Genomic DNA, 26,241 nt, shown 5'->3' with positions numbered 1-26,241 from the left:
TGAGAAATTAGCCAGGTATTACAGAATATTATAATGAAAATATATATGTTTGAACTAGCATGCACAACATCAATACTGTATTTTTTGCAGCAGTCTCACACCAATTATGTAATATAGGCGTTGTACTCATACAGATAACCTTATACCAATGGCAAAGCCAAGCAGACAAAAATCCTTTTATTTAATCCAATTAATTTTTATGGGATTTCATTTGGAGTGCCACTGACCAAACAATCTTACCTCAGGGATTAATAAAACAACGCTGAACGGGACTGAAGCGAATCAGCATCACAAGAAATACCTGTAAATAAGGACACAATAAGCTGGCAAATATTGTTATAAGAGACAGTGACAAACTTGCAGACACACTTTGTAGTCCTGGACTTTGCAGTCCTTTTGCAATTCATTTATTTCAAGCACTATGAGGACAATAATAATAATAATAATGATAATAAAAAAAAAAAAAGACAGATGTCCCACTGGGCCACTTTAAATACCCCGTTAAGAATTTCGGAAAGGCCAGTTTGTCAGTGTGGAGGTTAAAGGGGTGGAATGGAGCAGCAACAGTTTGTGTGGATCATATAGAGACAGTTAAGCAGTTGCATGTGCAAGAAGAGATGAGGAGGAGGACCAGGATCCTGCTCAAGTCATTAATTTCTTGGTTCAAAAGCACAGGATAATGCAACTTAAAGATTCCAGGATAGTACACGGCACAATGCATAATCATATCAGAGACATGAGGGAAAAACTCCTGACAAGCACCACCGTGACCTTTAACCTCAGTTTCAAAGTTACGGTTTGTGCTAAACCTTTCATATTCCATAACAGTTCAACTGATGTTGAAAATCTGGGTTCACTGAGGTGCTTATTTGAAAAAAAGAGTAAATGCATTTCTGCTTACACATTTCCTTGAGGCATGGAAAAACAGAAAACAGCTTTGAACAATGGAACAAAGGATTACTTCAATATGGAGAAATTTCAAACTTCCTAAGCACCCATATTTAACATTTCTAAGCTCTTCTTTTAGTGTTGGAGCACCTCATTTTTCAACTTGGTGCTTTTCAAACATAAAAAATGCAAATGTGCTGTAAACTGGGAGTATTTTTGTCGTTGTTGTTGTTGACAGAATGTCAAGCGTGCACAATGCTTCAAAGCGGATAGCAACATGAGGTTAGGACCCTGCAACATCACCGACATTGTTGAACGAGACTATCCATCCTTACAAGGTCACTTCTCAAAGAAAAGAACATCACCAGCTGTTTAAAGGTCCGTCGTTTCTACAATATACATCAACAGCAGAGGCTACGAGTACTGCAACAAGACTGTTTCCATATCAAAAATGTACAAAAGCAAAACCACCCCGACTAGTCGCTCTCAGTCACTCAGAGACCCTGGTTGAATTCCCTGTCAGTTTTTTTTTTCTTTCGATAATAATTTAACAAAACCAGTAAGTCCACACACATCTGCACTAAAATGTAAACGTTCATACAAAAACACACAAGGAAAAAAAAACACAGCCACAGGAGCTGCTTTTGTTTGTTTTTTTGCTGCATCCACTGTACAAGAGTTTCACACGGAAAGGATGATCGTCCTGGAGTATAAACGTGTTACAGAGCAACTATGACTAGTGCAAACATCTGAAGCTAGACTAGGGTTTTGCCAAGGAACAGGACGGAGGTTTGAGTCGACGGGGGGTAAAAGAAAAAACATGTGACGGCTTTACCTACACACTCGTCTATCACGGTAAGATAAAAAAACAAAAAAACACAGGCGAAGGAGCGTCAGCGCGGACAGACGGTCGGACAGGGAGGAGGAGCAGAGCTGATGCATGCATGAAGTTCTTTATGTACAACTACAGTACCTTTTTAGTTTTTAAGAAATCACTGTTTCAATGGTTAAACCGTGCTTTGGCACCACGGCGAGGCTTCTGAAAGTTTGAGATATTTTTGTCCTTGCAAACGATGTTTATACCCGGCCTGTGTTTGGAAACAATGAGTCCGAATGATCACAACCACAGTTCGAGTGAGATGTTCCTGGAGGCGGAGGCAAATGTTTTCCACAGTTGTTTATACAGTATACGATGTCAACTTTTCCTCCAAAACACGCAATATATATACATGGCATTCCAGACAGGCGCTGAGGTAGAAAACAAAGACTTGCTGTTCTCCACCCGCTCCTTCTCGGGAATGTCCTCTGAGATCGCACGTATCAGAAGCCGTCGTGTGGCTTTTTTTTTTTTTGCTTTGCTTTTTTTGTGCAGCTCTGAAACGAGAACCAGCCGAAGCATCCGAGGCATTCCCCTTGCAAACCAAATAAACAAAGACGAGCGACAGAAAGTCATAAATAAATTTCTTCATTTAAAACAAGCGAGGGAGATGTGGGGGGGGGGGAGTTATTTACACAATACATCAGTTACAGGTGCCACAGTGATTTGGGGAACCAGGAGCGGACGAGCGATAACGGGGAGAGGAAACGCAGTCGGGCTTCACTGTTGGGTCAACAGTGCCGTGGGACTCTTCTGTCACTAGGAGAGTTTGGATGTCGGTTTTGCTCGTCGCGCTCCAAGCACGTTTGGCTGTGATGGAGTGGTCACAGTTTTCTGGGTACATATGGAAATAACAGCAGCAGGTCCAACACGTCTCCTCACTCACTGTCAGTTCAGGTCCCTCACAGTCACACCCCACCATTCCTTTCAAATTAAAAGCCTTCCCTCTCTTTCAACTTGGCTTTCTGCTGCTGTGTTGTTCCTGCTGCTGCTGCTGCTGCTGCTGCTGCTGCTGCGGGACCACCCTGCCACCCCCTCTCCTCCGGCTTTGCTGCAGGTCCCAGCTGGACCGGGTTGAGCCATGACGCCTTGAACGGCGCCGGCGTCGGGCTGGGCGGCGCCGCCTCCCTTTCCTCGCCGTCGTCGAAGCTCACTTCCTGCACGGCCTCCTGCTTCTTGAAGGAGTCCCGCCTCTCGGACAGGGCCAGCTTCCTCATCACCACCACCTCTTTGGAGTGGTGGTGGTGGTGGTGATGGTGGTGGTGGTTGCTGCTGCTGCTGCTGCTGCGGTGCTGCGGCGAGGCCGTGGCGCGGTGGTGCTCCCCTCCTCCCGCCGCCCCTCCCCCGCCGGCCGCCTCCTGCAGGGCCTTTTGCCCACCGACGTACAGACCCTGGCGGCCGTGCTCGCCCACGCACACAAACCCCGTGCTGACCGCGTCCTCCCTGGAGTCCTCCGGCCCCTCCCCCTCGGACAGGGGCACCTCCATGGTGTGGCGGCGGGTGCTGTAGGCCTTCCTGTCGCCGTGGTAGCCACCCGCCGCCTTGTCCCCGCCCGTCAGCTTCTCCGCCGACTGGACCCTCTTGAGGAGCGGCGAGCGGGGGGGCTCGGCGCTGCGGGGACGCACGGAGTGGCGGGCGATGGTGGGCGGGGACAGAGTCTTTCCGTGGAAGCCCTGCAAGGACTTGGGGTGGCTGGGGAGGCAGGACGGGGAGCACTGGGGTGAGAGGGGCTGCGGAGGCGGGATGCAGGCCAGCGGGGACGGAGGGATGCTGCTGGTGGACTTGCAGCGGCCCGCCTTGGTGTAGCGGCCCAGGACGTGCAGCGAGCTGGGCCGCGCTTGAGGGACGGGGGAGTTGGGGGAGCTGGAGCAGGGGGAGGAGCTGGAATCTGGCAGAGAGAGAGCCAAAGATAAGGGTCAGAAGGGCGAACGGACCTCAGAGTTCCCCACCTGGAGATGCACCGTTGCCTCACTTACCTCCGGAGTGGTCGGGAGCCGGGGAGCGACACGGCGTGGACGGCCCGGGGGAGAGGCTCTGTGTGGGGGAGCCAGAGAGGCTGTCGCTGGACGACTGGTGGAAGCCCGAGGAGAAGCTGCGGGAGCTCTGCATGGGCGGTGGAGGCGGGTGCTTGGACAGCTTCTTCAGAATGCTCCGACGGCGACTGTGCAAAGAGTAAAAAGCGTTCACATTTATTTTCACTGAAAAAAATTTCAAAACCTTTCCATGACCTTGCATGAAATTTCCATAACCGTCCTGCAACCTCAAACATAAGAACCTTTGCCAATTACATGGTACCATAATTGCTTAAAACATTCAAAATCAGACAGTTGGTCTTCAGATTAATAAAGACGGAAGTTCATGGAGCTGTAGCAAGGTTGGAGAAATATTAGGGTAGAACAACAGCAATGCTCTACAAGTTCGTAAGGGTCATGTCAGGGTCAGGTAATTTCATGACTTTCCCAAAACTTTCAGTGATTTTAAAAACATCCACGACATCCCCAGGCCCGGAAAATAGCATTTGCAAATTCCATGACTTTTCCAGGTTTTTCCATGAGTGTTCAAGCCTTACTGGTGCACGCTTTCAAATTCAACTCTCAATGCCAACAGTAATGCTGCCGTTGTGGGTAATGTCCTCACGGACTCTCTAAAAGGTGCTTCACCAAGGAGGTCACTATTTCTGTCATGTACCTGTCCTGTCCATCCTTCCTCTTGCTCTTCTTGCTGCGCCGGGCCATCTTGGCCTTGTAGCTCACCTTCCTGGCTGGACCGACCTTGATGGAGGTGTTCTCCAGAGCAGTGGTCTGCAGAGTCACCCTGTTGCCACTCTGTTCCAAAAAAATAAATAAAAAGATTGTTAACGTTAACGCCCACCTACCTCTAGAAGTATTAGGTCTCTCGCAGAAAAAAGTTGGTAACTCCACAGAATCTAGTTCAAACGATACACTGCATCATCTTACCTTAAGCAGAAGCTCCACCACCTCAGTGTGCACAAGCCCCTGGACAGACTCGCCGTTGACATGAGTGATGAGGTCACCTGCCCTCAGTCCTGCCTCATGAGCCGGACTGCCATCCTCCACACACTGCGGACATGATCACACCACCGTCCGTCACAATCACTGACTATCACTGGAAAAAACATGTTAAATTTAACTTGAGGTGGGAAAAAAATGAAAAATGCGGACGTACCCAGACCATGTGGTGAACAGTGTACACGTCACTGTCGCCCATGTAGACTCTGATGGCTCGCAGTGCAAAGCCGAACCTCTTGCCGGAGCTGTGGATGACGACGGGGGGCCTGAGGCAGCTGATGCCGATGGAGAGGTCCCGGCTGGGGGACGAGTCTCTGGACGAGGGGTTCGATGACAGGGACAGGGAGGACTTGGGGCTCGTGGGAGGTGCGGCGGAGTCATCTGGATGCCAAATTTGATTAAAAAAAAAAACATTAAGGCAAGTTTTGATGGATACTTTATACATACAGACAAACAAGGATAAACACTTTTGGCAAACCTTTGGAACGAACATAAATAGAAGGATATTATCATTTTGTGTCTTTTTTAAGTATTTGCCCGTTATCTTTTACAGTAGTGTGAAGGGTTTAAATAGCTAATATTGGCGTGCTAGAGACTTCTCCTAGTGCACTTCCGTTTTCTTAAGTGAATTTGCAGCATTTTGTGCAGTTGTTTTGTGGGTTTTGTGCATCTTTGACAGCAGCTTTTATCAGTTGCAGCAATTTTCTATCACATTTGTTTTATGTGTCTGTGAAGTTTTGGCTTTGCATCATTACTCTCTATAACTCGTCCCAAACTTTTCAAACAAGTATTTTTGTTGTTTTTTGACAGAATGTCAAGCGTGCACAATGCTTCAAAGCGGAGATAGCAACATGGGGTTAGGACCCTGCAACATCACCGACATTGTTGAACGAGACTATCCATCCTTACAAGGTCACCTCTTAAAGAAAAGATCTTTAGAAAATCGTCTGAAACTTTCAAAATTGCTTTGATGATTATTATTATTTGAATTAAATAGATTGAATTAAAAAACAATATTTTTCTGAAAAGTTTTTCTTGTTTCTTACATCCTCAGTGTCATCATTTTATTTTGTAGAGTAGACTCTAGGAGGCACTGTAAACACATCTATCGCTTTCCCACAAAAGAATGAAAACCGCCTTGGAAGATCATCTCAGCCAGACAGTGCTTATATATGAGCTTTGTACAGGTGAAAAACACCATGACTCTCCTTGCCGCCTACCTGGAGTGATGACAAGGGACAGGCCGGAGACGGAGGCAGACTTGGGCACTTTGTTGGATGGAGATCGGGGTTTCTCCGGGGTCTCCAGCTGGTGGGCGATCCGGCGGGAAGCCCCTCGTCGGAAGGATGGTCTGGTGCCAGTGCTGTTGCTACGCAGCCGGATGCGGCGCAGGTTGGAGACCATCCCGTCGACTAGAGGCGGGCACGCAGAGCCGACACTGGTGTTTTGCATTTGCGTATGACGAGAAGATAAATGTGCTTTTGTTTGCCGTCTGCTCTTCTCACCTTCCTCCTCAGGAGCGACGGCAAAGCGAGGCATGATGTCCAGGCTCTGCGTGCTGTTCATCACCAGCGGGCTGGCGCTGCGCTCCGACTGAGAGGAGCTGGAGGAAGCACGAGGACGCAGGTTGCTTGGGGAAACAAAACAATTAGCATTTTCTTAGTTTTGTAAAGCCTTTGTGTTCTTTTGAAACTTTAGACAATAAATATATCTGAAAAACTTAGCGCCCTTGCATTTGCAAACAGCAATGGTGGATGGAGATCACAAACCGTACCATGTTATATAATTTAAATTCAAATGAAACTCTTATAAACTGCAATTAACTGGTTGGGTTGCCTTAAAAATGCAGCCCATTATTAAAATACAGCCCTGTGCAGGATTCATTTACTAGGGCACAGAGAAATCTTCTCAGCATGCACTGAATGGAAAGCAGGAAACCTGACACCGCCATTCACACTTAAGAGCCTCCATCTGACCTGCATGGCAGGTGGAGGCTTTCACAGTAATCAAGCATGCAGCGAAAGAAAAGATAATAAAAAAACACACGTAAGTTAAGCTGCCCAAAGAAATATTTTAGTGTCGCGGTTAACATGGTTTTAAGGGACCATAAATCAGCTAAATTCTAACAAGTCCATGATTAAAAGCACCAACGTCAAGAGTGCAACTCAGGTACATGTGAAAGCAACGCACGAGTGTGAGAACAAGGGCTGATTGTAATTCGCTCGCTCTGATGGCAGGAACAGCCCCCTCTCGCGTTTCCTTCTCTCACCTCCCTCTGTGTCCATCTGCCCTCCTGTCACTGCAAGCCAAGTGTTTGAAGCCGTCGCCAGGAGACAGGACTCCCCTGCCCTCCCATCGCTCCTCCTTCTCTTCGCTGTGGCTGCGTTCGGACGACGACAGGCTCTGGTTGGACGGCGTGGACGTGGACAGGTGCTCCGTGCTGCTGTACACCTTGAGTTCAAGGAGAATATAGGTCTCGATGAGGGGATTTCTCAGTAACCTAAGACGTTTGCTTTAGGAGTCTATTTTGTTGTCAGACACATGTTCAAAGGTTTGGAGTCACTGACTCACTTCTGCATTGGCCTCCATTATAACCAGCTTCATGAAATAATGATCTTGAATGCGGTGCGACCATTATGAGAACATGAAAACCATTAAAGATGTCCTGAACAAGTATTGGAACATTTTAGTGTTTGATGAAAACTGTTTCCTCTGTCTAATTAAAAGTGTGAAAAACTCTGTATGAACACGCAATAACTAGGCTGTTTTAAAGAGCCTGAAATATCAAATAAACCATGATGTTTTGTTCACTCTTATGGTCTATAACACACATCTAAGCTTTGTTTCAGAAATGTTTACATTTATGAGCAATTTTAAAACATTTAACTTCTGTAATGACGGCTGCATATTGCACAGCTGATATTCATTCTTTAAAATTATCTTAAAATATACAGACGTTCACAGTAACAACTGTCAAAACTATCCCACATGTGTTCAGCACATCCTTACTGATTTTACCACACTAGTAATGTTCTTTGAGCATTCCGGTAGATTCATTCATGAAGCTAGTAATTGAGATCAATGCAGAATATATGTGTGGACGTGTGCTGTAGGTCAAGGCAGGACTACCTTGCTGAAGCGGTGCGCCACAGATGAGAACTGCCGCAGCTCCAGAGACGACTCATCGTCGTTGGTTTCATCGTCATCGTCGTCGTCGGAGCCCAGGTGGCAATATCGCTCAGAGCGGGCTGTTGGAAACACCACGGCAGTGCGTTAGTCAAGGGAAAAACACGAGACGCCTCTTCGGGCCACAAGTGTCACCGTGCAGACATACTGTCAAAGTAACTGGTGTCCTCCTCGGTCTCCAGCTGTGGGATGAATTCGGCCTTCTGCCTCAGAAGGCCATTCCAGTCCAGACCCAGGAAGAACAAGTGCATTTTCACCTCTGTGGTTCCAGCTGCAGACCATAAGGGAAATGGTGACAAACAGGTTTGACTGGGCCGTCGTCTCCAGTGTGGATTATGACAGCAGCACAGACGCTGCCTGTGAAGTGACTCAGTTGCTGCCCTGACACATTTCTTCTTGATACAAAAGCGTCTATTGTATTGTAATGTTGACCTGCTCTGTAAATGTGGCCTGTTTAACTCCAATATTCAATAATACAATAATCACATCTTTTGATGTCAACAGAAAAAGTTACAATTGCTGAACAGCAGCGCAGTGTCTGTGTTTAAAATTAAAACATTTAGACTTGTTTCAGTTAGTGAAATCTCCCTTTCTGCTGTGCAGGAGTTTGAGTTACACTCGGGATGTTTCACCTCGTCGTCCTGATAACCAACAAGTGCGACCCACCTGTTCCCAGCCGCTCCAGTGGACTCTGTTTCAGCAGCCTGGTGATCAGATCCTGGGCGTCCGCTGGCAGAGCGTCTTCCCCATCTGGCCAGATGATGTCATCTAAAAGAAATAAAGGGTGAATGATCAAATCAATCATTAGCACAAGGAAGTGAGGACACTCAAACAAAGAAGTTAACAGACGATGCCGCCTCTCCTCCCCCTGCCAGTAGACCGTCTTACCATTGACCACCTGACCAAAGAGCTGCTCCGGTGTGTCTCCAAAGAAAGGAACACAGCCTACTAAAAACTCATACAGGATGATGCCCATGGCCCACCAGTCAACTGGCTTCCCGTAGCCCTGCCGTAGGATCACCTCGGGAGCGATGTACTCCGGGGTGCCACACACCTGCAGGGAGGAGAGATCAGAGACCTGACGTGGGCAGAAACGGAGCCAAGGGGAGCTGGTGAGAAGGTGCAGAGTGGAGACGCACCTGCTTGTCAATGAACTCTCTGGTGTCCTTTTCAATGTGCCCTTCATACAAGTTGGTGGTCATGTTCATTAGGCCTATTTTTGAAAGTCCAAAGTCTGTCAGCTTAATGTGTCCCATGGACGTGATTAACAAACTGCAAGATGAAGGAAAAAACACACACACACACACACACACACACACACACACACACACACACACACACACACACACACACACACACACACACACACACACACACACACACACAGTGTTTCACGTGAGATCAAACGCTGAGGCGCACAGTGGATCTTGGCAGAAAATATCAAAGGCCGATGCTTCAGAAAACTTCAAAAAGACTGCCGCTCTTTAAAGAGTTGATAGCAAAGTCAAAGGAAAAAAATATCAAAGCTGAAAAGCCACGGGGGCTGTCTAGGCGCAGAAATATTAAAAGATGAGGAATAAATTGAGGACTGACTTGTCGGGCTTGAGGTCCCTGTGCACAATGCCATAGTTGTGGAGATACTCTAAAGCCAGGACGGTCTCTGCAAAATACATCCGAGCCATGTCCACCGGCAGGGGGCCAATGTTCTTCAGCAGGTTGGCACAATCTCCACCTGAAATGAGCAAGCGCTTAGAACCTTTCACTATCAGGTTTCCCTGCAAAATGGCACATTTTTAAGACAAATATAAGCAGCTGTGCAACCAACCTTCAACATACTCCATGACCATGCACAGGTGCCTGCGAGTCTCAAAGGAGCAGAACATGGAAACCACAAAGGGGTTCTCAGCAAAGGTGAGGATGTCTCGCTCCACAAACACCTGCTGGATTTGGTTCCTCAGGATCAGGTTCTGCCGGTTGATCTTCTTCATGGCAAACCGCTGCCGGGTTTCCTTGTGGCGCACCAGAAATACAGCTCTGCACACAGACAAATGACACGTTCCACTTAAAGTGAAGTGATCCGGACAATTTCTGAGCGAGCGGGCCGAAATACTACGGCGCCACATCCTCATTTTGGTTTCTTTTCTGCTTTTATTGGGCTCTCTGTGGCGTCCGAGAGACTGACTCGGTGGAGCGACAACACAGGGAGTCTGTCTCACTCACCCATAGGCACCATTGCTAATGAGTTTGATGGTCTCAAAGTCGCTCTCCAGCGGTTTCCTCCGGGGAGGAGTGCAGGCCGCTCGGCTCTGAGTCACACAGAAAACACAAAAAGGGGGAATAATGAGGGACTTAGTCTCTGCACGTGTTTGAAAAAACAAGAACCGAAGGACTCAAAAGTGACAATTAGACTGTATAAAACAAATCTTTTGACGTTCTTATTGTTTGCAGCACTTTCCTAGGACAGGCGGTTGTGGCAATCAGCTATTTGTGATGTCACAGAGGGCACTGACACACCCTCACCACCCAGGTTAGTGACAGCCCTGACTCAGGTCGGCTCTTACATGTGTGGGTGTTGCTTCTCCGGTGTCGTCAGAGTCTCTGCTAGATGTTCTGTGACTGGGACTCGTCTGCTCCAGCTGGACCATCTCTGTAACAACAGACAGACAGACAGACAGACAGACAGATCAGGCCCCGATCACGAAGAAAAAGAGCAGTGACATTCGCTTGACTGTAGCATTCACAATTTCACTGGGAGAAAATTGTGATTGAAATTATGTACTTCTTGTGTGACAATTCATTCATTGCTTGAAGATGCTAGATACTGTAACACATAAGCAGGAATGATCCCATGACTGTGTCTTGCACGTCAACTCCAGCCGCACAATCAGACTACAAAGTTTAAGATGAGAAGAATAAAAAAGCAAAATCTACCTTCCAAAGGATCCCTGGTCAGACCCAGCTGGCTTATGATGTATCTGGGAATATCGGTCTTGATGCCCTGGCCCACCTTGGCTTGACCCTCTGCAGCCTCCAAGCGTTGGTAAAACTCCTCAGGGTCAAACTCCTGCAACGGCAAAATGGTGACGCCTGCTTTCAGTACTGGGTCAGTGTTTACTTGTGCAGAAGTCGTTGTTAGACGGTGTTTCCCCGAGAGGCACATTCATTCGCAGTGTCGTGTAGTGACACTGTCGTTGGGATTATGGGTTGATAAAGCGAATCCTGCCATTTTCTCCTTGACTAACGTGATAGAGGGGATAAGCACGGGGTAATTCTGAGGCTTTGGTTATCAGCCAGACACATACCGGCAGTATTAAGTAGCTCACCAAAGGCTAAGGCTCAGCCATCACGTCTGCGCGGTAACTTTACCCCAACATGCAACCGTGTCATTACCAGCGTAATAACTATTATTAGCATGGCGTATCGTGGATGTGCGTGACTCAGCGGGAGTGGTGGGTGGGTGGGGGGGACTCCTTACCAGACACTCCAGGAGGCGCGCTGGCCTGGAGATGATGATGAGGATCCTCTTGACCAGTTTGGTGATGACGGTCACCTCCTCGCTCTCGGAACGTTCGTACGCCTGATTAAGGGAAGGACGAGAGGCAGAGGGATTATTCCTGGGACTTAATCTGATCGGTAAGAGCTTCGCCCAACCAAGACTCGTCCTCATGCACGAGCATTTTCACGTCTGCGTTTCCTTTTTCCCAAATCACTTGCTAGATATGTTTGATGAGGGACTTTTTCAGCCTCTTAGGCGAGCACCAGTTTCTGTTTGCGCTCTCCGAACCAACATTGTGGAGGGGAAACACTCGCAAAAATCAATCAGATTACCACCCTTTGTCTTCATATTACAGTTTAACTCAGCCTGGCCTTAGTTAAACAGATGGTTGGAAGCAGTCAACAGAGTGAGAGGTCAGTCAGAATCAGGTTAAGGAGTTGTAGCTTTGTGACATTAGTTGTGCTGTTCAACAACAACGACAACAGAAAAGAGCAATTAACAGAGCAAACAAGCAGACAGAAGCACTCCATTGATTTCCTCAAAGGTGGCACCATTATTTAAAAAAAAAAAAAAAGTGCACATGAGAGTAAAATTGTGAGTGCATGCAGAAGGGCGCTGAGCTTTACCCTCTGTGAGTCTGTATGATGCTTTTGCTAAGGGCCGTGCCTGCTGCAGGAAAGTGGTTGATGGGGATGTTGTGTAACAAACAACCTTATATAATCAAATTATTGACCACCGTGTCGATTGTTGTAATAACACATAACAACAGCACTGCTACCGATACAACCTGCTGGACTCTGCACTGAGTGAAATCCAATCAAACGGCCGATTTCGACTGAATGTTCCCGGTTGAACATGCAGCCCGGAATACAGCGTCCTCCAACACCGAGTCAGCCGCAACGATCGAAAACACAAAAAGCGGTGGTAACAAGTGGCGCCCACCTCGTGCAGCAGCTTCTCCAGTTTCTCCTGCAGCTCCACGAAGTACCTGGAGGTCACCAGGCCTTTCTGGGACTTGTCCAGACAGTCCCTGGCGAGTTCCAACAGCTGGTGCTGAATGAATCCCAGCACGCCATCAGCCAGGGGCAGAGCCGTGCCTGGGGAACACTCTGCGATGACGTGGAGCAGCTGACCCTCCATCTGGGCCGTCGCCTGAAAGCCAAGCGAGACGGAGGATTCCATTTAGAGGCGGACGCACTTTCTGAAATGTGCCAGTGCCGCAGGTTAGTTCGGGGCCGAAACCGTCTACTGCCCAGACCCCTGCTAACATGTACACAATATGGATGACACGGCAGTACATTTCAGGCAAAACCTTCACTGCACCTTGGGAAAGCGTTCTTTGTAGACATGATTCATCATGACAATTTCATTGTCAAAAGATCCGCAGGTCCTTCCAGGGCTGAAGCAGGAGAGGGGAAAAAAGATCACAGTGAATTAGGAAAACATAATGTGGAGGATTAAATGCCAGTACATGAAGGGAACATTTCTTAAACGTAAACCATATGAATCCCAGCTCTGTTCCCTTCATCCAACATCATTTAAAATATACATATTTAAATATACATATTTCAAATGAAAAAAATAACCTGCCAATAAATGCATTATTGCGTTTAATGCATTTCTTCAATCAACTCTGTTCAACACAATAAAAAAAACAAACCAGTCTTTTAGTTCCAGTCTTTAAACAAACAAACAAACAGTAAAACGTATCCATCAATGGGAAAACAAATCACATTCTCGCTGAGTGAAGACTCTTTTTTCACACTGCATGTTTTGAGTGTGAGCATCAGCTGCAGCCCCAGCCTGCTGGAAAATGACACTAATGCGATTCTGGTCTCGTTCTCATCTGTCGTATCCATGACAACATCTGTTGTGCGCGTGGGGCTTCGCTTACTTGCCCTCCCGGACACACGCACACACGCACACTCAAAATCAATACCGTGTATACGTATGACAAACAACGACGCGCACTTTTCTATTTCCGTGCATCGGCGACAGATGCAGCCCCGCTTTAGATGAGGACGGCTGCATCAAAAGCCGTAGACGTGCCTCACACACCCTGAGGAGCTATTTGGAGTGGAGAAAAGATGCCTCCACGGTCCAAGTGTGACATTACTTAGATGAGTAGCATTAACAGCATTACATAAGTCAGCAGCATGACTGGAGTTGAGTTAGGGTTGGTTTTTTTCCCTCTTTTCTGCCACCTGATTAGGGCTCCAATTAACAATGCTGAAAGAATAACCACCTCTTTGCTCGTCGGCTTTAATCGACTTGTTTGGATTTAAGCTGAGACACTACAGCCGACGACGGACGAGCGTGCGGCACCCGAGGCCCGCTGTGTCACAGTCCAGGACTCGTGAGGGGAAAAAAATTGAGCCGCCACGTCGAGACGCTGCCAACACCCCTCGGAACGTTATAAAAGTCTCCGGCAGCCACTAAAGCCCCGTCGCTGGAGCTATTTAAGAGTTTAACAGGCGCAGCAAAACTCGGAACCATGAGGACATTTTGTGTCGGGGAGATCAGTACCAGCCATGCAAAAAGCTTTTTTCCCTTCCCTTCCCTTTGGAGCTGTATAAAAATAATTACGGTACACCTCTTCAAATCCCTACAATTATTTTTTATTACTCATAAAAAGATGTCGGGACAATGGGCCTTGAAGTCAGCTGCCTGCAGGCCTGAGCAGCAGGTACGGTATGCACTCGTGGCACGCTAACTCACAGCCACAGGTGGGTCACCGTGCTGATAGTACGTCACGTTGTCCCTTTGAATCCAATCTTTGGGTGAGCGGCGGCATCTCATGGAGAAAACCCAGTGGGAGACTAGCGCTCTGCCAGCATTGTGACATCCTAACATCCGGTGCTCCTATGTGCTATTTACACTGCAACTACACCCCGACACCGTGGGGTCATTTGTTAGCTAAAACACTTCACTTGAGAAAAGCTGGGCGTGTCTTTCCCAAGGCGGTGAACTCCAAGGCGCTACCTGAGACTGCGTGAGCGGAGCCTGACGGGGGGCGTCGAGTGGGAGCCCTCTTCATCCACCACGCTCTCCGTGCTGCGGAAATGCTTGAACAGGAAGTGCAGATCATCTTGCGTGGGCTGGAAGGGCAACTGGTGCAACAACTCCTGGGAGGAAGAGGACTGTTGGGTGGGGAGAGGGGAGGAGAAGACAGGGGGAGCACAGAGTTTTTTTGTTTTGACATTTGTATCCACAACAGGCAGTGCAACTCTAGCCTGCAGAGTTGAACATCCTGTTTTGAAAGGCTGCGTGTGTGCTTGATGTACCACTTTATAATACTGTAAAGGGCTGCTGTAACCTAAAAGCATGAAGCACTTAGTGGATTTGAAAGAAAAGACAGAGCGAGGTCTACTTCTATGTTTTAGGACGGGAATAGTTTTTTTTTAGGTTTGTTTGGTTTTTTTTACATGCCCTGCGCAGGGCTGCTCCTGTGGCCATGTCTGTGTTTCTCCTCTCCCACTGCCCCCCCCCCCCCCCTCCTCCAAGCTTCTTTTTCCAGTCCGACGGCAAAAAGAACAACCAAGTGGGAGGGAAACAACGTGGCAAGAGCGAGGACGGGAACACGAGCTGGAAGGAGGGATGGGCAGAGATACCCCGAGGAGGAAACCAGAGCTGTGCCCGGGGCGAAGGAGAGCGGCATAAAGGCCTCACTGAGAGTCGGCCTGAAAGGAGCTTTGTGAGCAGGAAGGGCTGACCTCACCGGCTCAGCGCCGTGCGGTTGGCTGGACGGAATTACAGCCGCGACGGAGGAGGCGCGTATTGTTTTAACAGCCAGCTGCGGTCTCCACGCCGGCCGTCACGACAAAACCTCGAGGTGATCGTCGCCGACACCGTCGACAAATAGTTTGACGGCTGTAGAGGCGGCGGCGGGGAAAAGTCTAAGCAGCGGAAACTTTCTAGGGAAAAAAAAAAAAAAAGGGGCCCCCGACAGAGTGATGTCATCCAGGAAAAAGAAAGCAGACGTTTTTAACGAGTCCCGTGTTATTTTACTGATACGGTTCCTTGTTCTTGTACTTTCCCCTCCTGGGCTACACAGAGTCCAGCTTGATTAACTCGACAATGAAGTCATTTATTTACAGAGAAAACGCGGCCCAGAATTCCACTTTCAGTTTGACTCTAGCAAAAAAGAAAAAGAAAACAGCATCACACCATATAATCTAATAATCGAATCTAATAAACATCTAAATGTTGCATGTCACGAAAACGCACGTGGTCGAGGCATCCGAGCGCCGATTCCTGCTTCCTGCCGGCAATGGAAGGAGTGATAAAATGCTGACGAGGCAATGATGCATCGCCACCCAACATTTCCTGTTATCACTGAGTCATTTCAGTCTGTGGCATCCACATCCAGTCGGCTGTGTGGCTGGCTGCAGCAAAACACAGCACATCAGCCATCTGCACGCCGACTTCGCTTCAAGCGAGCGCCACCATTGGCTGCCATCGCTGCGATGGTTTAGGCCACGCCCTGCGGCTTCAATAACTATGACAAAGTGCAGATATGAATCTCTGACATAAGAGATCCAAGTCCTTGATGAGGTCAATTGTAAACCGCCAGGTTTATGTCCTGCACTGGAGGAGATCGGATGGGATTTTCCGTTCTTTACGTCACTCAGTCAGAGCTGTTACGCAACGCAGCGGCTATAAACTTATTGATAGCAGGATTGTAAACAACACCATGTGCGAGCAGCCACCCAAACAGGGCCTTATTTTGGCATGGCAGACTCCAGTGGGGCAGCCGCTAATGTTTAAATGACATCTGGAGAAAACAGTGGATTCATCCCTATGGTTATAGGCTGCTGCTGATCCCGCTTGCACTGTTCACTTGTTGCATCGGGCGGCAAAAACAAGGCAGTCTGAGAGGGCAGAGCAGAGCAGACCTAACTGACCTGCGGGGAGGTGTCGGTGCCCTTGGTGACATCACTAAGGGCAGATCTCCAGAGCTGTGGATTGTAGCACGCGCTTTCAGAGAAACGGCACGAGCAGGAGAAGAAAAGGACGGACTTGACCGACCGGCTGAGGGCACATTCTTGAGAGAATCAATATGATATGGGATGTCCATGTGAAAATAACATCTGCTGAAAGGACAGATCATTACCGAAACAGATGAACTGGGTGCGTTGGTACAGTATCCAGAGGAGGGGACGGATGCCACGGACCACCTTCGCCCGTCAGCTCTGCAGATCAACAACAACAACAACAACAACAGGCTGTTAAGCTCACGCAGATTCAAAGCCACACTTTGCTTCACACAACCCACTCGCGCATCTTCAGAGTGAAAAGCGACCGAGGCTGCAAATGTGCCGTCTTACCTTTCGGTGCGTGCCAGCTGGCTGCAGAGGTTCCAGCGGAGGGAGATACAGTCACAGGAGGAGGTAGAGGAGGAGGAGGAGGAGGAGGAGGAAGAAGCAGAGACACGGCGTGAGAGCGGCGGACACAAATGGGGCTTAATGACGGTGACGGGATGAGTCTGGCTGTCAAAGACGGGGCGGCGTTCGTCTGTCACAGCTCCCGGTCGTCGCCGCTGCTGCTGCTGCCAAGATTCTCCACATTTTCAGCCTCGCCTAAACATTCAGCGGCTGGCTGGGTGTGACCCAGTTAATTTCGACGAATCGACGCTCACATGTTAAGTACAGAAAAACAGAGCATCCGGGAGGAGACAATGAACTCTGCTGTGCTGGAGTGAGATCTGAGGATGACTCAGCTCAACCAGAGCTGCCGTCTGAAAACCGACGAGCTGCTTTAATAAGTGTCTTGCAGGAAGAGGAGGACAGAAGAAGATTAGAAATGGAACCTGAGCTGGAAATGGATGAAAATGATAAAACAGCCTGAGAGACAAAACAGCCCCTGATGTCCAAAATGGAGCAGCACAAAAAACATGATGCCACTTGTCATTTCAAATGTTTCACGTCTGCGTGAGCATTAATTGTGTCTGCAACTCGGTCTCTGTGGCGGTCACACACAGCTTGCGCGTGTGAATAATAAAACCATGTCAGCGGCGATCCCAAAAGTGCCGTCACAGAGTCTGCGTGCACGCTGGCAGCCCAGAAAGCCTCTGCACATTCAGATGAGTCATGCAGGCAGTGCCAGCAGGACGCGTCCCTCCACCGTCCCCGCGCCTATGGTGCAATATGACGTCCGCCGCTGCAACGTTACCAGCGGGTTCCCACAGCAGCACAGCTCAGACAGAGGGAAGCCTCGAGTATTAAAGGTCTTATATTAGTCCCAAATTCTAAACAATTAGTTATAAAAAAAAACTAAAAAACCCTAGCTTTTCGGAAAACCGCACATCCTCTGTTCTCCTTTGAGGGGGAAAGAGCTGCATTTCCCCTTAAAACAGCTGTTTTGTTGGGAGTGGAAGGAGACACGGGGTACACAAGGCGGAGTCCCGGCCTGGAATGAACACCTGGATGGGACCAAGTGAAAGAGGCCGCTTCACTCTTTCTCACGGCACTTAGGTCATTTCAAGAAGTGTTAGCGCACACACTTCACAAAGAGTACAGCACATGAACTAAAGGATCAAGCCATTTCTGTGGCGTTGACTGACAAGATAGATGAACATTTGGAAAACAGCCGCCATCGTTGTTGCATCATATGCAGCCTTTTAGTTGCAGTAGTTACACTTTCACACTCTTGGACAAATGTTACAGAGAGAAAATAAAGCAACAACTGCATCACTCTGAACAAGTCCTTTCAACCGAGTGACTCTGAACACTGAGAGGAGGAGTCAGGATAAGAGAGCAGAGCTTTGCCACTCTCCTCTCTTTATGACCTTAGGAGGTCCCAGTAATGACTGTGCGCAACAACTAGGTGCCTAAACTGGCTTGACAAATGCCTCGGCCTGCAACCAGTGGAGGGCCGCTGGGCCTTCCAGTTGGCTGGACTGGCTCCTTCCTTCCAACGCTAGTCTCTTGTTTTCCTTGAAGACAGGTTCCTTGAACACGCCAACAATATATTTTTCGCACTTCCCTTGAAAAATAATGAGCAATAGTAATGCCTAGTTGGAGTTTGAGATTTCATTTGCGAGAGCGGCTAATGAGGCGGCTGACGGCGCCAGGTGTCTGCGACACAGCGTGTCTCTGTTTCAGCTCTCTTGAAAAAGCACAGGGAGAAACACATTTCCACATACGTGCAGTGGAAAGATGAACCTTTTGCGAGAATAATGCGTCAACTCTGATTCATTTTGTGGATTTGAGAGAAAGCTGGGTCTTACCTGCGGGCAAACTGGAAGTTGGCAGAGGTGCTGGCAGAGACATTTCTGGGGCTTTCTGACGGGCTGCTGCCAGCTGAGTAAACAAGCAAAGCCACTCATAAACCAAACAAATACATCGATGTCAAAATAAACTGCAAGCTTTTTTCCTTTTTTTTTTCTTTTGGCAAAAGACCAGTTTGACTTCACAGTTCAACCAGAAACAATCGATCCTTGTTATCCCGCTAATACCCCCAGATGATTAGTTAACTCTTTCCTGCTTAGTTCAGAGAATCTCAGGGAGTCGTCGCATCAAAACCAACACACCACATATTGTGTCTCTGAAAGGGTCACTGTGCCAGGCCTTTTGGCCAAGCATAACCACATCCTCCTGACACACTTAGTGAAAAGAAAATGGTGCCGACACAAGGAGCTGGAACGAGGAGAGAGCCTGGAGGACACTGCATGCAAAACATTGGCAGGAGGAGGAAATCGTGCAGCACAGTACTGGGTCACAGCGACCCGCCGACGATGACAAAAACATTGGCGTGAGGACAGTCTCTCGTGCTGCTGGGGAAGGTGGCTGGGCAGCCTTTTAGCTTGGTACATTATCAAAACTGAACTAATTTATCTTCCAGTAAGATTTAACCACGCTAAAATCAAACAATCCAGTCAATCACACAGCAATGAGAGCAACGCACGAGTACCTGTGGCAAGTGGGAGTGGTGAGAGTGGCCGCGAGAGGGTGGGCGACGGGGTCCCCACCGCCAAACTCCTCCTCTTGTTGTTACGGGCGCTGCCAGGACACACAAAAAAAAAAAAACAAGTCAGAAAGATTCACACAGGAGAAACACAATCGGTCACCACATGTCTTTCATGAGCACGATAAACAGTCGGGAGAGGGAAAACACTGCCAACCATTGGACTCGGGCTTGATGCCCATCGCAATTCAAGTTGTATATGTTACCATGACGCCGTTTACACGTAAACATGGTGGCAAACACAGCACTGAGCGGGTCTGGACTGTGTTGTGCTTGGTTCACGTGTCACCATCAGCCAAACCCTCTCACAAAAATTAAATAAAAGAGAAATGGGAGTGTTTTGACCTCAAAGACAAGAGGACGAAATGGATCTCAAGAGAGGAACAAGGATCTACAGGATTTTCACAGAAGTAGCAATGACGATCTGATGACGGAATACATTTCTTTCTTCAACAAGAGGATGGGAATTATTATTTTTGGGAGCATCAGATCCCACCTCAACGGCCTTGTCTGCTGCCGGTGACGAACCCGACGACGTACGATGCAGCAAAATGCCACCTAGTACATACTATTGAAGACAAACCGGTGTGGATAAACCAGTTCGCACGCACGCACGCATGTGCAAACACACGCACGCATGCACGAGTCCATCAGCGGAAAAACATCAAGAGCCAGGTGGACTTAATCAAATCACAGCCTCAGCTGTGGAGAGTCTTGGCCACACGAGTCTCACTGTCATCATGACTGAGCCTTTGTTTGATCATTGATGCACTGCAGTCAACTTCCTGGTTTGGACAACCTTGCAGACAACCTACACAGCGTGAAATTCACACATGACTTAATCAATGTTACTTTGTCTGTCGATGAAAACCACAGGATTGAGAAAAATGCTGAATTTCCTCCTTTTGAATCCTCGTTTTTTTTTTTTTAAACTATGTGACAAAATAAACAACTTTGGAACGTATCCCTTTGATAAATAAAAACAAAACAAAAAACACAGAAAGCGGTGGCAATCTTCCAGGAAAGTAACACCAGCCTCTGCCAGGTGTTTGTTCCACCCTCTGACTACCTCACAGCTATCATGTTTTTGTCTCCAACCAATCATGTGGAAGGCCCATGGCAGCAAGCGCAGGGCTGTCTGGTCTGTGCTGTTTTCTGACAGATTTCGTAGTAATAGTCAGATGCTCACGGCTCCTCCATTGATGACGGATAAAAATCTGAACATTAGCATGATAAAGAATTCTTTGGGGGGAATAAAATTATTAGGGATCTCTGTTTCTCCCATTCCCAAAGTCACCCCGACCTCTGTATGAACTCTGCAGTTTCGATGTGCTCTCCTTGCTAATGACCTATAACAATCGGGGGGAGGGGGGCCGAGATAACAGCACGGCCTGACATTTCTGGGTCGGCACTGGGGCACATTGGCGCAGCGTATGTCCCCCATAACCCACAAAGATATGGCACAGAAACACAGAGACAGAGGGAGAAGACAGCCAATAACATGACCATCTATGACTACAACAACAGCAGCAGCAGCATGCCAACCATGGAACAGCACAAGGTTGGCACGTGCAAGGCAAAAACAAATGAGCGCTGGACCAGGATTGTGACCACAGAGCTTTGCAGTCTGCAGACCAGTGACACGCAACAATGGAGGGTTGTTGCGAGTTCGCAGGCAGACGTATGCCATGACAAATCTGGGCCCGTGTGTTTCATCTTGTCTGCTCGTGGTGGACGAGGCTCGGAGTTGGAGAAAAATCAAAATGTGATGAATGGATTACATGAGCGATGCATGTACCCACGCAGCGCAAAGGGAAAAACAAAGTGGAGAGCCTCCACAGAATGCCATCAATCTGAGGGACGTCAGCAGTGAGTTTTCTCCCATGACTTCAGCCATTGCCAAGACCTAATTCCAGAGGCAAGAAATAGATGCAAGCTCACAAGGAGAAACAGCCGGGAGGTTGGTTGGAGGGGAGGGCACCTTCAAATAACATGATCGCTACTGACTAATCACTAGCAGTGAAGAGGTGTAACCTTGATGCTCTGCTTTGATTAAGCTGATTAAACCACTCTCGGTGTGTAAGCAGCAGGGCCAATACACGCATCAATATCGAACAATCCCTTCGTGTTGCCGTATCGTCTGTTCACACACACGCACAGTCATAGCACACGCCACAACAACACTCCACAGTGGCCACGTTTCTCCGTCGGAAACAAGAGATGGGTGGAGGGGGGCACTAGGGCGGATATAGCCGAAAGACACCGCCACGGTCATTGTCAAAACGTGCCGTAAAGGCAACAACATAGAACTGGTGGCGACCGGCGTTGCGTTTACGTGCCGTGAATGCCGTAGATTTGCATTTAAAACGAGCAACAAATTGCCGTTTGTCCAGACTGGGAACTAGACGGCGGGGTGGAAGGAAGAAAGGAGGGAGAGAAGGAAGGAAGGAAGGAAGGAGGGAGGGAGGAAGGAAAGGGTGAGCTAACGACATCAATGAGCAGACGTTTCGTTTTGCGGTGGCCCCGTTAACACACGTTAAGGGACGTTTTGCTGGTACACTAACAACATCGACGTGTATGTTCGTTTTACCCTCTGGTTCTTTTCATTGCAGCCCCGGTAACGAAACTAGTTTTGTAGCTGGGCAGAACGGTCCAGTAGTAGTTTTGGTCAGACATGGTGGCGGCGGCGGGGGTCCGATAAATCCGTAGACGTGTGAAATCGTTCCTTATATTCCCTCAGAGAAGAGGCATCGTATCGGACAGTGTCGACAGAGCTGCACTGGGGTCTCTCTCAGTTAGGCCAGTACGCAGTGTCCAACCGTGGCAACTCCACTCGGCGTCCGTACAAACTGAACCCCAGCCCGCAGAGGCTCGGCACCTCGGTAGCGACGAGCAACGGCTTCGACGGCCATATCGGCCCGCTTCTCCTTCTTCCTCAGCCGCGGGAACCTGGAAAAGGTTCGACCTCGACACTATGCGACATTATCTGGCGATGTCTTTGCCCCCAAAATACGGAGTGATACAAACTTTCCAGCAGCGAGGCTGCAACGCGCAGGCGTAGTAGGCGCGGGTGGGTGGAGGCACAGGCGATGCCTTCAGGTGCCGTGGGAAATGCACGAGGGCGTACCAGTCACGTTACAGCCGCTCACGTTTCGATGGAGAAAAAAAGCGAACCACGTTACAGATAAATATTTGCTCTGAATTCATTATATAGCCGTATACATACATCATTTCTTAAAGAACAACACATCTTTTAAAGAATTTAGATTTGAATGAGAGGAGAAGGGGGTTTCAATCTTATGGTCTCCTGCCATTTGAACATAACCATAATCCCTCTAATAATGACAATGACATTATTTTGAGGGAACAAAGACCGCTAATTGTATTTCAAAATGCAGTTTCACACTTAGTCCTATTCATTTGGAACAGGTAGGTGGGGTAAAAGTCACACAAAGAGATCCACACTGCTTGGGCTGCTATGATTGACCTGCTTTCAGAAACTCAAGCTGTTTTGATCTGTCCTTTGACTCATGAGCAGTGAAACTCTTCTGTGAAGTCCGGAGAAAGTGCCTGAACAGGTTGGAGTCGTTATACTTAATGTTGTTGTCACTGGTTCACCTTGTGCTAACAGACATTATCATTCTGATTGTTTGTCAACAAACAATTTTATTTTATTTATATATTTTGTTATTGTCAATTGTCAGCTAATTACTTTTGGATTCCAGATAGCGTATTCAACAGCAGTAACAAAACAGACCCAAGAGACCTAATGCAACAACTACATAATCAACTCACAAGTCAAATGTTTACAAGTGATCCAGAATTTCACATTTACAAAATCATTTTTATGCATAGAAATAAGAACGGACAGTCTATTTGGCACTCTCTTTGTGATGGCACATTGCCTTTTCCCTGTCTGAATGGCTGTATGTAAAACCGGTCTGAGCGGTCACAACTCATGGGAGAACTTGCAGGAGGGAGTTAAGCGGATGTAAAATAGTGTAAAAAAAAAAAAAAAAAAAAAACAGCAGGCATGCACAATAAAGCTGACAAGTGACATGAAGCACCTGGCCCTGCTGGTTTGAGGAGAAATGGAGGGTTGATAGAGCAGACATGGGCTTAGAAAGACACAGTGAAACAAATGCAAATACTTACACATTTCCTCTCCGAGGAAGACTCAGTTCTTTCTGTAAGAAAAGGAGTAGAAAGAGATGTACAAAATGAAAGCAGTGACTCAATGCCATTCAGTATCTTTGATACTGTTTATGCAAAGAAGGGATCTTTGGTGTTCAGCTGAAGGCCTAAACATGATATACTTTATGTGTCATGTGTAATTGTGTGTTATAAATCAGTGGCATTTGAAACACACATGTGACAATAAAGCAATGTCAACCGATGTGTTCTAGAGAGCACATCATATCTATTCAGAAATAGGTTACAGAACCAATTTTCAGATGATTTCCCCTTCACAGATATTTTCTTCAGTCAATCCCCCACTTATCTGTAAATATCACAAGTTGCATTACAGGTTTTTATTTCTCACATGTCGTACGGGTCTTTGGAGTTATTTACTGATGAGCACATAAATCCCTGAAGCCCCTCTGCTGTGTTTGAGCCCAAGCAACTGTAAAACTGCTCTTGCCAATCAGGATTTAAGAGAACGGTGGGGGTTGGCACGCTGCTCAGTTGACAAGGTTTGTACACAAAACAATTTTTTAGGCTAAACACATCAGTGCCATCCCCTTAATATTGCAAAACACAGTCCATTTAATCAAATAATGGATTATTGCCAGACACATTTGAATAAAAAAGAGGTGAAAAACTAAAAACCAAAACAAATGCACACCAGGGATATTTTGTCGTGTAGGAACAAGAAGCCCACCGTTTTGATTTTCAAAACAGAAAACAGTGTTATAGAATTATATTTGTTATATCAACTAATTCACGATTTTAAACTCAAAGTAATGTGAGGAGAAAAAAAACATGTCAAAAAGCATCACCACAGGCCCAGAATTGAAACAACGCAGCTGCATCATTTGGAAATCAGAAAACAGCCCCAAAAGGGTGGAGAACAATACAAATGAAAATTAAATAACCATCACTTTATTATCATTATTATTATTATTATTATTATTATTATTATTATTATTATTATTATTATTATTATTGTTCTCACCCTGGTTATTCCTTAAAAGCATGGCCCCCTGGAGAGGACTAAGGTGTGTTTCTGCCAATCACGCGGGGCTCATATGCTGCTGTCACCACGGAAACCACGGGTACGGCAGAGCACCAATGGAAGAGCCCCAAAATAAACACACATCCCTGCTGCTGCTGCTCTGACCAGCAGTCATTAGATTATGGGCACTAATTAATTTCACTCATGGACCCACTTTGGGCACGCGGCACAACAATGGCAGAAAAAAAACAGATCTCAATCGAAGACACGTTATTATAAGATATGTAATAAGGAATGAAACACAAAGCATTAATGTAAAATCCACCAAGAGCAGAGCACAGCGTCGCCGACAGTGGCTGTAAGTCACCCCATTGTTGTTGTCATTGCAACCCTTTATAACTGCGATATTGAATGGAGCGGTTGGCTTGAGGTTTACCTGGAGACCGCGGCGCCTCAGGATGTTCGGCTCGTCCATCATGGGAGGCGAGAAGAAGCAGATCTCCAGCCAGTCAGTCAGCCCATGCTGCACGCCGTCCTCCCCAGCACAGTGTGGTTGGTGGAGGGATGGATGCAGACACCTCCTCGCTGTTGCCGTTTCTGCAACACCGCCGCCACCACTACAACCTCCTCCTCCGCCGCCACCTCCTCCTCTTCACTCCCCCCACCCTCTCCTCCGCCTTTTCCCCGGGGCGAGCTGCACGACCAGCCCGGTAAGGTGCACTCTTCAACCCGTCCAATCACCTGATCTCCAGCGGCTGGAGCGAGTGGGTGGGGTCGAGAGTGAACCTGTGGACCTCCGCCTCGATGACAGCTGACGCTGTGACCCCATTTGTTAAGAACCTGAAGACACGCGGATCCCTGCTCGCCATCCCGGCTACATTTCAAATGTCACGACTATAATATCCGCTGCCCCTTGCTACAATAATAACTCCATAAGGACAACAGTGGATGAATGATCTTCTGAAATGTTTTTCTTATGTGGGAGGCAAACAATCGTGCTCACTATAGATGCGAGTCTGTCTCCCAGTGGCACCGTCATGCTGCTGCTGGTTTTATCTCCATATTCAACAATAGGCTCTTCTTTTGTCCGCTGCAGTCACATGCTCCCCTGTGTTACACAGTGCACTGTTGTCATTTGAAGGCTGTCCAGAAGCAAGGCAAAGTGAAATAGCACGATGTGCATTTGCGCGTGGAGTTGTGTTGTATTTAGACAAGTGGGCGGCAAACTTTGAGTCTGTTTTGTTACAAATACAGCAGCTCGGGAACATTTTACAATGTTAAGTTGCACCTGGAATGGAGCTTTAATGTCACACTTTAATGTACATTTTTCGTTTTTGTTTTTTTTTCCCCTCTGTATTTAAATGTAAGGTGTTTTTGACTTGTTTAGGATTACGCCAGTGTGCTCAGACTTTAGCATTAATTCGGTCACACTTGTTCTCTTGGCATCAACAATGAAGTTGTTGTTTTTTTAGGATTGTATTTCCTGCTCCCACTAGCAAATAACGTTGTGCTCTTATTTATTCATACGTGTGATGCAGCTTTAAGTCCACGAGAGGGGGCCCTGGAGCCATACTGTATGCCCCATCTAAACCATGGGTCGCCAAACTACGGCCCGCTGCGTGTC

General features: G+C 47.6%; 1 protein-coding gene across 2 annotated transcripts; it reads right to left on the bottom strand.

Annotated features, from left to right (window-relative positions):
* Nucleotides 1-369: 369 nt before the first annotated feature.
* On the bottom strand, nucleotides 370-26,197 carry mast3a (microtubule associated serine/threonine kinase 3a). 2 transcript variants are annotated; one of them, XM_076021046.1, is made up of 28 exons: nucleotides 25,054-26,197; nucleotides 23,597-23,628; nucleotides 19,388-19,476; nucleotides 18,705-18,777; nucleotides 16,804-16,824; nucleotides 16,590-16,668; nucleotides 14,459-14,616; nucleotides 12,800-12,875; nucleotides 12,419-12,628; nucleotides 11,456-11,557; nucleotides 10,912-11,044; nucleotides 10,542-10,627; nucleotides 10,201-10,286; nucleotides 9,806-10,014; nucleotides 9,574-9,712; nucleotides 9,120-9,252; nucleotides 8,869-9,034; nucleotides 8,647-8,748; nucleotides 8,129-8,251; nucleotides 7,924-8,042; nucleotides 7,064-7,245; nucleotides 6,300-6,424; nucleotides 6,015-6,206; nucleotides 4,952-5,175; nucleotides 4,723-4,845; nucleotides 4,454-4,590; nucleotides 3,742-3,926; nucleotides 370-3,653 (listed from the first exon to the last, which is right to left on the bottom strand). In XM_076021046.1, the coding sequence occupies exons 1-28, from the start codon at nucleotides 25,093-25,095 to the stop codon at nucleotides 2,698-2,700; spliced, it is 4,302 nt and encodes a 1,433-aa protein (XP_075877161.1). In that variant the 5' UTR covers nucleotides 25,096-26,197; the 3' UTR covers nucleotides 370-2,697. The 2 variants fall into 2 exon arrangements, with proteins under 2 accessions (XP_075877161.1, XP_075877160.1); XM_076021045.1 differs by lacking the exons at nucleotides 23,597-23,628; nucleotides 25,054-26,197 and adding an exon at nucleotides 22,032-22,505.
* Nucleotides 26,198-26,241: the final 44 nt, after the last annotated feature.

Source organism: Nelusetta ayraudi, unplaced genomic scaffold (assembly GCF_046127955.1).
Source record: "Nelusetta ayraudi isolate G7.1 ecotype Tasmania unplaced genomic scaffold, CSIRO-AGI_Nayr_v1 ptg000011l, whole genome shotgun sequence".
In the NCBI taxonomy this organism is placed as follows: Eukaryota; Metazoa; Chordata; class Actinopteri; order Tetraodontiformes; family Monacanthidae; genus Nelusetta; species Nelusetta ayraudi.
Note: the sequence above shows the minus strand (reverse complement) of the source record. Positions and strands in the feature narration are given on the sequence as shown.

What these genes read in the sequence shown, in the direction of transcription:
- mast3a (XM_076021045.1), bottom strand. Translation starts at nt 22,117, where the DNA reads ATGTCTGACCAAAACTACTACTGGACCGTTCTGCCCAGCTACAAAACT. An exon ending in GGACACCAGTTACTTTGACA is followed by an intron (nt 8,043 to 8,128) that starts GTATGTCTGCAC and finishes TGTTTCCAACAG; the next exon opens with CCCGCTCTGAGCGATATTGC. An exon ending in CGTCGCTCCTGAGGAGGAAG is followed by an intron (nt 6,207 to 6,299) that starts GTGAGAAGAGCA and finishes GCCCGCCTCTAG; the next exon opens with TCGACGGGATGGTCTCCAAC.